Source organism: Podarcis bocagei, assembly GCF_964188305.1.
Source record: "Podarcis bocagei genome assembly, chromosome: 16".
NCBI lineage: Eukaryota > Metazoa > Chordata > Lepidosauria > Squamata > Lacertidae > Podarcis > Podarcis bocagei.
The window spans coordinates 34,737,687-34,751,573 of NC_138142.1; the positions used below are offsets into that span (position 1 = coordinate 34,737,687).

The 13,887-nt window shown below is 50.4% G+C and overlaps 1 protein-coding gene across 1 annotated transcript in view; it reads right to left on the minus strand.

Annotated features, from left to right (window-relative positions):
* Window positions 1-7,255, minus strand: part of EFNA4 (ephrin A4) — a 29,200-nt gene extending 21,945 nt beyond the window's left edge. The window contains exon 1 of the mRNA XM_081173880.1: window positions 7,096-7,255. Within this exon, the coding sequence (XP_081030006.1) occupies window positions 7,096-7,211 (116 nt within the window). The 5' untranslated portion in view covers window positions 7,212-7,255. The remainder of the gene's footprint in view (window positions 1-7,095) is intronic.
* Between the last annotated feature and the right edge of the window lie 6,632 nt (window positions 7,256-13,887).

Consider the following 13,887-nt stretch of genomic DNA (forward strand, 5'->3'; position numbering starts at 1 on the left):
CCTAGAATAAGCCCATACAAAGCCCATCCAGATATTTGCTGGACTACAACTTGATAATTTCTATAATTATGCTCAGCACAGGGAAAGTGAAGAGCTTTTCTCCCTCTCTCCCAACACTAGAACTCATGGACCTCCAAAGCTTTGGGACCGATAAAAGAAATGACTTTTTTACATGGTACATAGTTAAACTGTGGAACTCACTGCCACATAAGTTGAAGTCCGTCTATATCAGAAGGGCACCACTCTGGCTACCCTTGTGATAGAACTTCAGTTAGTCCCAACAGATCTGCTCTAAGGATAATTAAATCTCGAGGCAATCCACAGTTTGCATATTTATATTCCTTTCTTAAGAATAAATAAATAGTTTTTTTAAAGACACACACACAATCTCCAACAATGAATTCTCTAAGCCTCTGCCGAGGGCCCAAATGAATATAGTGAGTCTAAAACTGAAATAGGTTGCGGGTTGCAGCCCAAGAATTATTGGTTTGAAGGAGTAATTCTGGAGTAAGTCCCACTGAATTCAACAGGACCTACTCCCAAGTAAGCAGGGGTTCTCAAGGAAATGTGCACAGAATCTCAGCAAAGCAAGGAATCTCCTGGAATGTCAACGGATTAGCAAATTTCAGTTGCTGCTTTCTTAGGCAGGCAGGCAAATGTTAACATCCAAAACTCCGAATGCGAAAGAAACACAAGGAGACTCCATCCAACGCCAGCAATTTCAATCCCAAAAGCAGAGGCTTTCAGAAAGCTTCTAGAGGTAGACTACTCCAAAACAAGTAGGTTCCACTGAGGCAAAAAGCCGGTCAAATTATCTTCGCCCAAACTTCAAACCTGTACATTACAAATTTACATCCAAGAGTTTCGAGCTGTACCTGTTAGAACAGTTACTCAGAAGGAAGTTCAGCAAGTTTGGTGGGGCTTATCTCCAGGTAAGTGGGTGATGGTCTAGGATAGGAGCATTTCAGGCTGGGAAGGTGGGACGTGTGCCTGGTTAAACATTCTTTGGTACAAAACTATCCCGGTACAGTACAGTGGTACCTCAGGTTAAGTACTTAATTCGTTCCAGAGGTCCGTACTTAACGTGAAACTGTTCTTAACCTGAAGCACCACTTTAGCTAATGGGGCCTCCTGCTGCCGCCGCACTGTCCTCATCTTGAAGCAAAGTTCTTAACCTGAAGCACTATTTCTGGGTTAGCGGAGTCTGTAACCTGAAGCATATGTAACCTGAAACGTATGTAACCCGAGGTACCACTGTACTTAGAAAGCTAGCATCTCAGGGGTAAGGGCAGTCTTGGAAGTTTCTGCCGGACACACTACATTTCTAAGTGCAAGGGGTTAAAAATATATATTACACATCCCTAAGGCCATATTCACTCCACACACTTAAAGCGCTACCATACCATTTGTAAAAAAAAAAGTCATGGTTCTCCTACCTGCCAAAAATAAAAATTTTAAAAAATCATGGGTACTGTATTTTGTTAAGGTTCATTATGAGAGTTGTTAGGAAACACGTTTCCCTGAGCTACTACTCGCAGAGCTCCATGACGGCGAAGGCACTCTGGGAATTGTAGCTCTGGTAATATAGTAGATGGATAGATACATAAATAAATAGATAATTTGTTACGGTCGGAGACCAGCTTATAAAACACACTTGGGGGTACAGTCCCTGAAGGAAAACAATCAAAACATTGTACAACAATGAATTTAAAATTTATAAATGCAATAAGCGTATAGACACTTAAAACTTTAAGAAAAACTACTGCAGAGAGATGAGATGGTAATACAGTGGTACCTCGGTTTACATACGCTTCAGGTTACAGACTCCACTAACCCAGAAATAGTGCTTCAGGTCAAGAACAGAAATCGCGCAGTGGCAGCGGGAGGCCCCATTAGCTAAAGTGGTACCTCAGGTTAAGAACAGTTTCAGGTTAAGAATGGACCTCCAGAACGAATTAAGGACTTAACCCGAGGTACCACTGTATAGTAGCTCCTCTCAGCACCCTGAACAAATTACAGCTCCCAGAATCCTTTGCAGGAAGCCATGGCTGGCGCCACAGGGCTTCAAATGGATGGTGACCTAACTGAGTTCCAGTCGTTTCCAATGGCTCTTCTCTCAAAGAGTACAATTTAGTTTTAATACAAGCCGTGGATAATATATACATATACATCTGGGCGGGGGAGAGAGGGCAGAGATAGATTCTGGACAGACGAAAGGAAATGCTGCTTCTTCGCGTGGCTCAGAGTTAAGCTACGGCATTAGCTATCCCAAGATGTGGTGAAAGCCACCAACTTAGAGGGCTTTAAAAGGGGATTAGACAAAATCCTCGGAGGAGAAGTCTATATCGATGGCTACGAGACAGGATGGCTGAGAACCACCCTCAGGATCAGAGACAGGGTGCCTCTCAATACTCGCTTCCAACAAGCAAGGAGGCTTTCTGCCCCATTCAAGTTCATTTTTGCCCCCCAGGGGCTTCCCAGAGACATCACTGCAGAAACAAGGGTGCTGAACCAGCCAGGAAGCTGCCACACAGAGTCAGAACACTGACTAGCTCCATACTGCCTACACTGACTGGCAGCATCTCTGCAGGATTTCATAGAATCAGAAGGGCCGTCTAGTCCCCAGGAATCTCTGACAGAATGTGGTGCTCGAACCCATAGCCCTGAGATTTAGAGCCTCATGCTCTACTGCAGGGGTCAGCAAACTTTTTCAGCAGGGGGCCGGTCCACTGTCCCTCAGACCTTGCGGGGGGGCGGACTATATTTTCAGAAAACAGTAATAATGAACGAATTCCTGTGCCCCACAAATACCCAAGAGATGCATTTTAAATAAAAGCACACATTCTGATCATGTAAAAACACACTGATTCCCGGACTGTCCGTGGGCCGGATTGAGAAGGCGATTGGGCCGGATCCGGCCCCCGGGCCTTAGTTTGCCTACCCATGCTCTACTGACTTGAGCTATCAGTGCAGGCACGGCTCTCTCTCCCAGCCCTACCGGGAGATGCCAGGGATCAAGCTTGGGCCCTCATTTCTTCTAAAATTTACTCAAGATTCTAGTCCTCATGGTTCTGTGTTAAAGGCGCAAACGTCAAGACGAGTTAGAAAGTGGCCTCATCCTGAGTCAGAGCATTAGGTCCGCCCAGTTCAGTACTGTCTACACCAGGGTTTCGCCAAACTTGGGTCTCTGGCTGGTTTTTTTTGGACTACAGTTCCCACCATCCCTGACCACTGGTCCTGATAGCTGGGGATGATGGGAGTTGTAGTTGGAAAAAACAGCTGGAAACTGAAGTCTGGGAAACCCTGGTGTACACTGGCCAGAGGCAGTTTTCCAGGGTGATTTCAGACAAGGATTTCTGGGCGCCAAGTTTAAAAGCCTCTGCCTTAGTCTGTAGCTAATTCCATTTCCCATTTGCCTTTCTCCTCCTTGCACACTGGGACCAGCGAAGCATCGCAATGGCAAGCAATGTCGTTGAGGCCACAGCATCGTTAGCATTGGAAGGGACCCCACAGGTCATCTAGCCCAACCCCCCGGCGAACAGACGTCCCGTTATGGCAACCGCAACCGAGGTTGAAGGTGGCGTTTAGCGTACGAACCCGAGTTTCTAGCACTGGTTCACAGCCTGCCCGTGGGCCTCTGAACGGCCACTGGGAGGACAGGATGCGGGCCTGATCCTGCAGGGCTCCCCTTAGAAGTACCAGGGAGGGAGGAATGCTGCCTCCAGTCTTCCCATTGCGGCATCTGGTGGGTCAATGTGGGAACAGGATGCTGGGCGAGATAAGGCCTAATCCAGCATGGGGGCGGGGACAGCCTTCTGGTGTTCGTACTGCAGGCCTCTAGTAACACAGGCCAGACTCAGGTTGTTGTTGATGATGATAATAATAATAATAATAATTTATTATTTATACCCCGCCCATCTGGCTGGGCTTCCCCAGCCACTCTGGGCGGCTTCCAACAAAATATTAAAATACCGTAATACATCAAACATTAAAAGCTTCCCTAAAGAGGGCTGCCTTCAGATGCCTTCTAAAAGTCTGGTAGTTGTTGTTCTCTTTGACATCTGGTGGGAGGGCGTTCCACAGGGCGGGCGCCACCACCGAGAAGGCCCTCTGCCTGGTTCCCTGTAACTTGGCTTCTCGCAGTGAGGGAACCACCAGAAGGCCCTCAGTGCTGGACTTCAGTTTCTGGGCTGAACGATGGGGGTGGAGACGCTCCTTCAGATATACTGGACCGAGGCCGTTTAGGGATTGAAAGGTCAGCACCAACACTTTGAATTGTGACCCCCATTCTTGCGAAAATGAGTGATATGGTGGTGGTGGTGGGGGAATAAAAGTGCAGATTCAGATTGCACAAGCTGGCACGGTCCGGGGGGGGGGGTGTGCCTTTCCCAGCCTCCCAAACTGCGTTCGGAGCTCCCTCTCACCCTGCCATCCTTTCTCGGGATTTATAATTCCGATTGGGCCGCCCGCCAGCTCCCCCCTCCATGGCACTCCCAAGGCCGCTCTGGCTAGGCCCGAGACCCAAGCGCCAACTAACCTGACTCTCCCACGCCAGGGAAAACAAAACAAGCAGGAATGTTCCCGTGTAACTCTGAGCTCCCACCCTCCTTGTCCCTCCCCCCCCGCCAGCCAGACTCGCCCCGACTCGCCCCCTCCGCCTCCCCGGGTGGGCCCCACCGAGGAAGGAAAAAGGAGGATAAGCTTGACAACAGTAAAAGGGAGAGAGAGAGAGAAAAAGGGAGATTAGTACCAGGGCCTGGGCATTGCCACACAACACAGAGTGCTTAAAATTGTGCTGCGCTGAGGTGCCTCGTTCACAAGGCCCAAGCTCGACCCTGGGAGAAATGGCTCCTGTGCATGTGCAGAGTGCACAGCAGAAAAGCAAAGGGGAGGCCTTCCAGAAAGAGTTAGCATTGCTTTGGAAAGGGAACTCAAATGCGTTGAAAAGCCATATTTGAAAGTGAGCTAGCCTTTTCCAATCTCAGTTTTTGTTTACAGTGGTACCTCAAGGTTACATACGCTTCAGGTTACAGAGTCCGCTAGCCCAGAAATAGTGCTTCAGGTTAAGAACTTTGCTTCAGGATGAGAACAGAAATCGTGCTCCGGCAGCACAGCGGCAGCGGGAGGCCCCATTAGCTAAAGTGGTGCTTCAGGTTAAGAACAGACCTTGAGAATGAATTAAGTACTTAACCCGAGGTACCACTGTATTTGTTTTTTCAATTTGTTGCTCCTCTCTTTCTCAAGGAAAAATGTGACATGGGTACCATTCCTTAGAGACATCCAGAGTTGGCTCTTTCGCCTTTCTTATTCGTGGGATTGTAAGAAGTTGGTCCATCTAGGTCAGTATTGTCCACACTGGCTGGCAGTGGTTTTCCAGAGTTTCAGGCAAGGGATATTCCCAGCCCGACCTGAAGATGCCGGGGATTGAATCTGGCAACTTCTGAATGCCAGCCAGATGCTTTGCGCTAGACTCCAGGCCTACCAGCCCTTGCCATAAAATAAAGATCCCAGTCCTCAAGGTTTTAAACAAGAACATAGGAAACAGCCTTCTATGAAGTCAGGCCATTGTTGTACTTAGCTCAGTATTGCCTGCACTGACTGGCAGAGGCTCACCAGGGTTTAGGGCAAGGGTACCTTTTCCCAGCCCTACCTGGAGATGCTGAGGATCGAACCTGAGAACCTTTGCAGGCAAAGCACGGGCTCCAAGACAGAGCTCTGGCCCGTCCCCTAAAAATAAATCAAGATTCCAGCCCTCATTGTTCCAAATAAAGTGCTGATTTACAGAGGAGCATAGGAAGCAACGTTACTCCAAGTCGGACCCTTGTTCCATCTGGGCAATACTGGCAGCAGCTCTCTATGGTTTCAGGCAGCAGGGAGGGTGTTCGCAGAATCATAGAACTGTAGAGCTGCAAGGGACCCGAGGGTCATCTAGTCCAGCCCCCTGCAATGAAGGAATCCTTTGCCCAACATGGGGCCCGAACCCACACAACCCTATGAGTCTCACGCTCTCCTGACTTAGCTAAGAGCCGTAAACTACTCTAGGCTGGGGAAAAGAGGCGGAATGATCCTATAACATGGCAGAGCCCCCCAGATAGTGAATGCCTGTTAGGGGTCACTTTTGGGACCCCAGAAAGCTCTCCCCCCCCCAAGCAACTGTCGGCAGGAGCAAGGGCAAACATCACCCACAAGAGAGGCCCAACAAGCAAGGACAGGCACCCAAGCCTCTGGGCACCTGTGGGGCACAAGACCGGGCAAGACTCTCTGGGGAGAGAGAAAAAACAGAGGCCAAGGCAGCAGCCAGGCCTAAAGAGGTTCCGCCAGCCCAGCCAAACTCTGCCACCAATGCCACGCCAACCTAAGAAAATGTGCTTTTTTAAAGCCTGGCAAGACTCTCCTGCCAGGTAGTTCAAAGGGGAGACACCCCCCCTTCCTCCCCACATTAACTGGATGAGCAACACCCCCTCCAACGGCCAGCTTGGGGGGGGGCGGGGAAGGGAAGAAGGGGGGCAGAGGCGAATTTTTCGTGGAGGGAGATGGGGGAAAGGGGGGCGGCACCTGGGAGGCCGCCAGACAAAGAGATGCTGAGCGCGCAACACGAAGCCAGCTCGGAAAGGGGAGTGGGGGAGGAGAGGCAAGCCCCTCGCCCCTTTCTCTCTCCCACCCCCCCACGTCCCACCCCACCGGCCTCTTTAACCAAATCCTGCCCGGGGGGAGAACGAGTTTAAGAAGGGCCGGCGAAGCCTTGCAGGACCTCAACCCCATTTATTTTGGGGAGGGGGTGTAAGAGGCAAGAAGGAACAAAGTAGGGAGTCCGCCCCTCTCTCTCTCCAGTCGAACCACAGGGAAAAAAAGAGTCCCGTCCAACAAACCGCAAGCGAAGATCCAGAAAACTTGAGGATTTGTGGGAGGAGGGGGCGCACGGCGGCAAAGGCCCCCGAGGGTCGCAGGGGCCTGGAGGTGGGGCAGGCGGGTGCGTTTCTGGGAGGGATCGGGGCGCAGGTGAGGCCTAAAGGGGGACCGACCCAGATCCACTGGATCCCTCCCTCCCCATCTTTTCCTTTTCTTTTCCAAATACTTTCCGTGCGGCTGCGTTACCTGTGGTTGCTGGCGTTCCAGTAGACGCTGTGGCGGAGGCCCCGCACCTGCCGGCCCAGCAGGGCCCCCCCAAGCACCAGCAGCAGCCCCCAGGGCAGCGCCCCCGCCGGGCGCATCGCTCCGCCGCCGCCGCCGCCGCCGCCCCTGCCGAGCCCCCCGTCGGGGCAACTGGACGGACTGAGCGCGCTCGATCGGCCGGAGGGAAGCCAAGCGAGGGGAGGGGAAGCGAGCGGGGGAGAAAGTGCTGCTGCCGCCGCGGCCACGCCCCCAATCGCGGCCAGCTCTAACTTTCCACCAATCAGCGGCCGGGGCTCGGCGCGGATAGTAGCAACTCGGAGCAAAGGAAGAATGAAAAGAAGAAAGAAAGGCGAGGGGGGGGAGGAGGGAAGTTCGGAGTTAACCCCTCGAGGCCCGCGGCGCTCCGAGAAAAAGCCCCCTGTTTCCCTCGATCTCTCGCTTCATTCGCCCGGCTGAATGGATGGATGAATGGGTGGGAGGGGTTGTCAACGTCGCCGGCTCGCCCCTGCTCCGGTGCTTTCGTGCTCGACGGGCAGATATTCACGAGCGTGGCACTCCTTTTTCTGGGGAGGGGGGTATGGTGCGGGGGGGGGGAGAACGCGATTTCGGGACATCACTCCCCCCTACACATATCCAGGGGTGCCAACTTGGAAAAAATTAATGGCCGGCCAGGTAATCGATCACAAAAACGTGGCACACGAGCACCATTTCTATGGCAATGCCCATCAACTTGGGGGGCCCCGGACCCCTCAAATATTTTAGGGGGGAGAAGGGGTCTCTTTCCCTAGGAGTTTGGCTCCTATGCCCAGAAGGCGGCGCAGGATGAGGATCTGTGGTGTGCTCCCTCTGGCACCTCAGAAGCCAGGACCACTCCGAAAACGGGGATTATATATGCATTTGTTGCTACACTTGTTGTTGTTGTTTAGTGGTTTAGTCGTGTCCGACTCTTCGTGACCCCCTGGACCGGAGCACGCCAGGCACTCCTGTCTTCCACTGCCTCCCGCAGTCTGGTCAAACTCATGCTGGTAGCTTCCAGAACACTGTCCAACCATCTCCTATTCTGTCGTCCCCTTCTCCTTGTGCCCTCCATCTTTCCCAACATCAGGGTCTTTTCCAGGGAGTCTTCTCTTCTCATGAGGTGGCCAAAGTCTTGGAGCCTCAGCTTCAGGATCTGTCCTTCCAGTGAGCACTCAGGGCTGATTTCCTTAGGAATGGAGAGGTTTGATCTTCTTGCAGTCCATGGGACTCTCAAGAGTCTCCTCCACCACCAGAATTCAAAAGCATCAATTCTTCCGTGAACAGCCTTCTTTATGGTCCAGCTCTCACTTCCATACATCACTGCTGGGAAAACCATAGCCTTAACTGTACGGACCTTGAGGATGAGGATCTGTGGTGTGCTCCAAAACCCCCTGGCAACCTCAGAAGCCAGGACAACTCCGAAAACAAAGGGTTGTGAGAACAGGACACTGGACGAGGTGGGCTATTGGCCTGATCCAATTGGGGTCTTATTCCTCCATCCCTTACTTAAATCGTAATACATCTATCTCACCTGGGCAGATGGGGCTCGTCGACCTGGGAAGGGACCCCATCAAGGAGCAGAAGGAAAATTCTGGTCCTAAACCTTTGCTGCCTTTGCAGCTATACTGATTCATGAGTAAGGCTTTGGGAGTAAACTCCGGGGGGGGGGGGAGGAATCCATACCTGCTCCCTTGTAGGATATCTCTGGAGAAGAAAAGGTTCAGGAGTAACACAAATCTAGAGTGCAGCCCCTAAGATGGCTGGATGGTGCCTTGTAGGCCTCCTTCCTGCAACTCTCGCAGCCAAGCTGGTGCCAAACGTCTGGCTCTGCTTTCCGTCGGGGCCACATCAGTGACACTGAGATGGGGGTCTTGTCGTCTGGGCAGCCCAGGACCTTCAGACACATAAACCATGTGCATAAACTTCCATAAACCAGGCCGCAGGGACACCTTTCCACGCCCCCCCCAACTCAATTGTCCTCCTCATCAAATCATCATTTTATCATCATTGGCTCACATGCGTAATTAATCCTCCAGGCCAAGCAGAAAATTTGGAGTGGTTTTGAGACTGGTCCTGAGCACAACATATTGAAGTGTTTAGTGTGATTAAAGTTTCTTTTCTCTTCCACAGGCCCAAATTCTCAGCAATAATAGAGTCATGTGTGTGTCTGCTCTTCTCCCTTCTTCCTCGACTCCTTTATAGGATGCAGTAACCCCATATTCTGTTACTGGGGCAGCCGGGCTGGGGTCTCCTTCCTCCCATAAGAAAGTAAGAAGAGCCTACTGGATGAGGCCCAAGGCCCATCTAACCCACCATCCCATTCTCGCAGGAAGCTCACAAGCTGGTCCTGAGCTCAGCAGCAAATGTCTACGCTTGCGATCACCAGGCGTCATTTTATAAACGTTGATCATGTTGTGACTTATTTGCCTTTTGTCTCAATTAAAAAGTCTCGAATGCTGCAACTTTTTCTAATAGGGAAGGAGTTGCTCCTTGAATGAATTGATTTTAGAATGTATTTCAATTAATAGATTGTGATTTTATGTAAACTGTGTTACTTTTACTGTTGTTAGCCAATCTCAGCCTGGCTTCGGCTGGGGAGGGCGGGATATAAATAAAATTGTATTATTATTGTTATTATTATTATTGATCATTTTGCTCCCCTTTTTCTGAACCTCTCCCTGCAACACATAACTCGTGCCCCCCCTCCCCTATCTTATATATAGGTAACTCACTGATTTTGCCCACGCGATTCAGGTTTGCATGGGTGGCGGGAAATAAATAAGGAAATGGGGAGCGAAAATAAATAAAAAAGGAAGGGAATTCACCACTCTCCATTTATTTATTCCCACCTACCCATGTGGGGTTTCCTTGAGGGGATCAGCTGTTCCAAGGGATTCCTGGCTTTATGAGTTTTTGCACTTAGGTGTGGACCCCCGGAACAGAACCCCTGCATAAGAGGAGAGTTATCTGTATTCACAAAGCAAGAAATATACTCTCATTAGGAGAGGCTGGTAGAACACGAGCCTCTTCATCGCAGGGTTGTGGGTTCGAGCCCCATGGTGGGCAAAAAGATTCCTGCCTTATAGGGGCTTTGACTCATAGGAAAATAATTTCTTTTGGCAGTTCAAAGTTGGGATTGATTATGATCGGCACGTCCCGCAGGACCTGGAACACAGCCCGGCGGCCCATAGAAATTCCAGGTGTTGGAGGATGCCCTGTCATTAAAAACCCCCGCTTTTGATAGTTTTCCCAGGTGGAGATCACGTAAGGAGGCTAAGGAGCCGGGTGCGAAACGCGGCGTGCTCCATTACCAACACACATACACACAAGCCTTTTTTGATGGGCAAGCTTTCCCTCCCTCCATCCCCCAAATATACCCAAACCCAGAGGCTTTAGCAGTGCCTTTCCAGTGCCAGCCGTGCCTCCTTCCCAAGCTAGCCAGCACATGATGTGGACTGGCAGCCGGGGGCTCCTGTTGAGAGTCACGTACCTGGAGAAATTACAGGGTTGGGAAGCCCCATAAACATGGATCCGCGTGGCTGGGCAGGACAAGGGAACCTTTGTTCTCACGGGGGGGGGGGCAAGAGAAGGTGCTTGAACCGTGGGACACACACAACACACACACAGAACTTGTGCCAAAGTGCAAGGTCAGCACGCAATTGCAGTGCAGGCGACAGGCCCCGATCCCCAGCGATTTCAGTTTCAGCCGAAGCTCACGCAGGGGTTGCGTGGCGGAGCGACCCCCCTTGCCAAGCCTCCTTCCGAAACTCTTGCACGTCCCGTGACTCAACCTCCACGTTTCGCCACAGGATGTGTCCTGGGAGGTGAAACTCAGCGGCGATGGCAGCCAGGAAGATGCCACCTCCAACAGCAGCAGCCTAAGACAAGGGTGAGGGAGCCTCAGGCCCTCCAGGGCTCTCTGTCCGGCCCTCGGAACTCTCCCCAGGCCACACCCCTTTCCCCTCAAGCCACACCCCTCTGTGGCTCTGCCTTGCTCCCTTCTCCTTGAGTGACCATGCTTGGCTGGGGTTATGCCTTTTGCCGGCCTGGTTGGAGGATAGAGGGGGGTGGGAGCTGGCTCACAAACACGACTCCCCTGCAAGGTAGGGTGGCAACCCTTGGGAGCTCTCGAGTTTAGAGAAAAAGCAGGCAAGAGGTGGCATGGCAGAAGTTTATAAAAACAGGGCCTAGTTAAACTGCGGAACTCACTGCCACAGTGACAGCCACCGACTTGGATGGCTTTTAAAGAGGATATGGGGCACCTATCTACGTGATGCACTTATATACTAAGTAAAGAAGGAAGGTTTACTGTCTTCCTCACCACCCCTCTTCTTCTTCTTCTTCTTTCTATTTTCTCCTCCCTCTCCCCCCCCCCAACCCCTCAGTGCCTACAACAAAAATGTCTGAGAACGACTGTAATTGGCCTGTATTCTGCAATTCGAAAACAGACACTTGTTGTACCTTGATTATTTATGGAAAGTCTGTTAATACAAATGTGTTCTTTTTTTAATTAAAAGAAAGATTAGGCAATTTTGTGGAGGACGATATGGCTGCACCGGGTTGGCTATGTTCTTACCCCTTTTCGCTCCCCAAGCAAAGAACTCAGTGTTACCATCAAAGCTTACATACACATTACGCCCCAACAGAGGTCCTTGCAACAGAAGCCTCTGCTACTACTTGCACTGCCCAGTCTCGAAATCTCTAGGAACAAACCAGGCAACTGTATGGCTATTTAGAACTTTAGCTGGGGGATGATGGACTCCTAGGCTGGGCTGCCACCTAGTGGTATAGCAAAGCAACCACAACTTGCTTGCCAAAAAGTGGAGGACACAGAATTAGGGACAGAGAATTATCCAAGGTAAAACAGAGATGGCCATTCTGAGATTGGGGGGGGGGGGAGATGGGGGGGGGGCTTCTGGATCCAACTTTGTACCTCCTTCAGGCATTTGCAGGACTCAGACTCCTTATCAACCCCTGCCAGCATGCACAATGGTCAGGGATGATAGGAGTCAGGGGTCCAAAATATCTAGGGACGGATTAATCTGTCGGTTTCACGTTCTCCAACTCTTGTTTTCTGGCTGTCTATGGCAAAAACAGACACTGGACTTAATGGGCCCTTGGTCTGACCCAGCAGCTGGCTTTTGTTGTTTGGTTTTTGTTTGGTTTTTATCTGAATCTTTTAACATTTGCTTTACGTAAACCGCTCAAGAGGACTTCATTATGTAATCTTAGAATCACAAAATTCTAAAATAAAAGTCTAAATCTTGTTAAATGAATGAATAATAATCATCAACATCAGACCTAAAGAGTCCCCCTTTCCTATCAAGACAACTGAGTCTTATCAAACTTCACCACTGCCTATCTCACAATCAACTCAAATCTGGGAACATTTTATCTAAACATGCGCAGCCTCGCCTTGCCATGGGACCACAGCATGCCTAAATATGATCACATACACCTGATTCAGAGCAGAGCTCTTTCACCTCCTCTCCCCAAAGGCCTCACCTTTACCAGAAACGCATCAATAACACCTGCATCACCTGGAGACATGCGGGAAGGAGACCCTGGGGAGAAATTCCACCTGGACTTCATCAACTTCCCCCCTGCTCCATCCACCTGCGCCTGGGTCCTGAGTCCACAAAACAGGATGCTTTCTTGACAACACCACGGAGCTATGGGATGGGCACATAAAGCTTGGTGGCACCAGCTCATGCACACTGTTTAATTCAAGACTGGATTGCTGCAATGCACCCTATGCGGGGCTTCCCTGGCGCTTGATCCGGAAGCAGCAGCTAGCGCAGAATGCTGCAGCACGACTGCTGACAGGGACCGCTATCAGCATATAACTCCTGTGCTCAAGAGACCTGCACCGGCTGCTGATTTGCTACTGGGCCGAATTCAACATGTTCCTATCAGTATAAAAAGCCCCTACCAGCTTGGAACCAGTTAACTCCCTTATACCATCTACGCCACTTCTATCTGCGGAACTGGCCCTGCTACAGGCCCCGCATAATACCCATTCTGCATTTGTAAGCAACTGATCTTTCAGTGTGGCACCAGTTAACTTTGGAACTCCCCGCTGATTGATATCACGCAGGCATCTTCCCTGTACAGTGGTACGTCGGAAGCCATTCCGGAAGTCCGTTCGACTTCCAAAACATTTGGAAATCAAGGCACAGCTTATGATTGGCTGCAGAAAGCCCCGTCAGACATTCAGGTTCCAAAGAATGCCCGCAAACCGGAACACTCACTTCCGGGTTTGCAGTATTCAGGAGCCAAAACATTCAACTCCCAAGGCGTTTGGCTTCCAAGGTACGACTGTACTCTTTTTGGCGCTTGCTGAAATATTTTTTGTTCAGACAAGCCAAGACTTGGCATATGTTTTAACCCGGGTTTTAGCTTATTGCTGATTTTAATCATTTTTTTGTACATTCAGAACAGTTGCTTTCTATTGTTTCTTATTGACAATTTCATCGCTTTCTTTTCATAAACTGCTCTGAAGGTTCCACTTCCCCCGCCCCCATTGTGGTGTAAAATTTTACAAAATGAATAAATAAATATAATTTGGCACTTCATACCAGAAATTCACAGACACTATGTGTTATGTCCAAGCTAGACCACCCAAAGCTCTGGCCCGCAAACTGAGACCCGCAATTCCTATTTGAACAAGGCTCTTAGGTTCCAGAAAAGCACGATGCCTTGTGCCAAGACAAACGCAACCATGAGGCAAGACCCATAAATATACTAATGCACTCC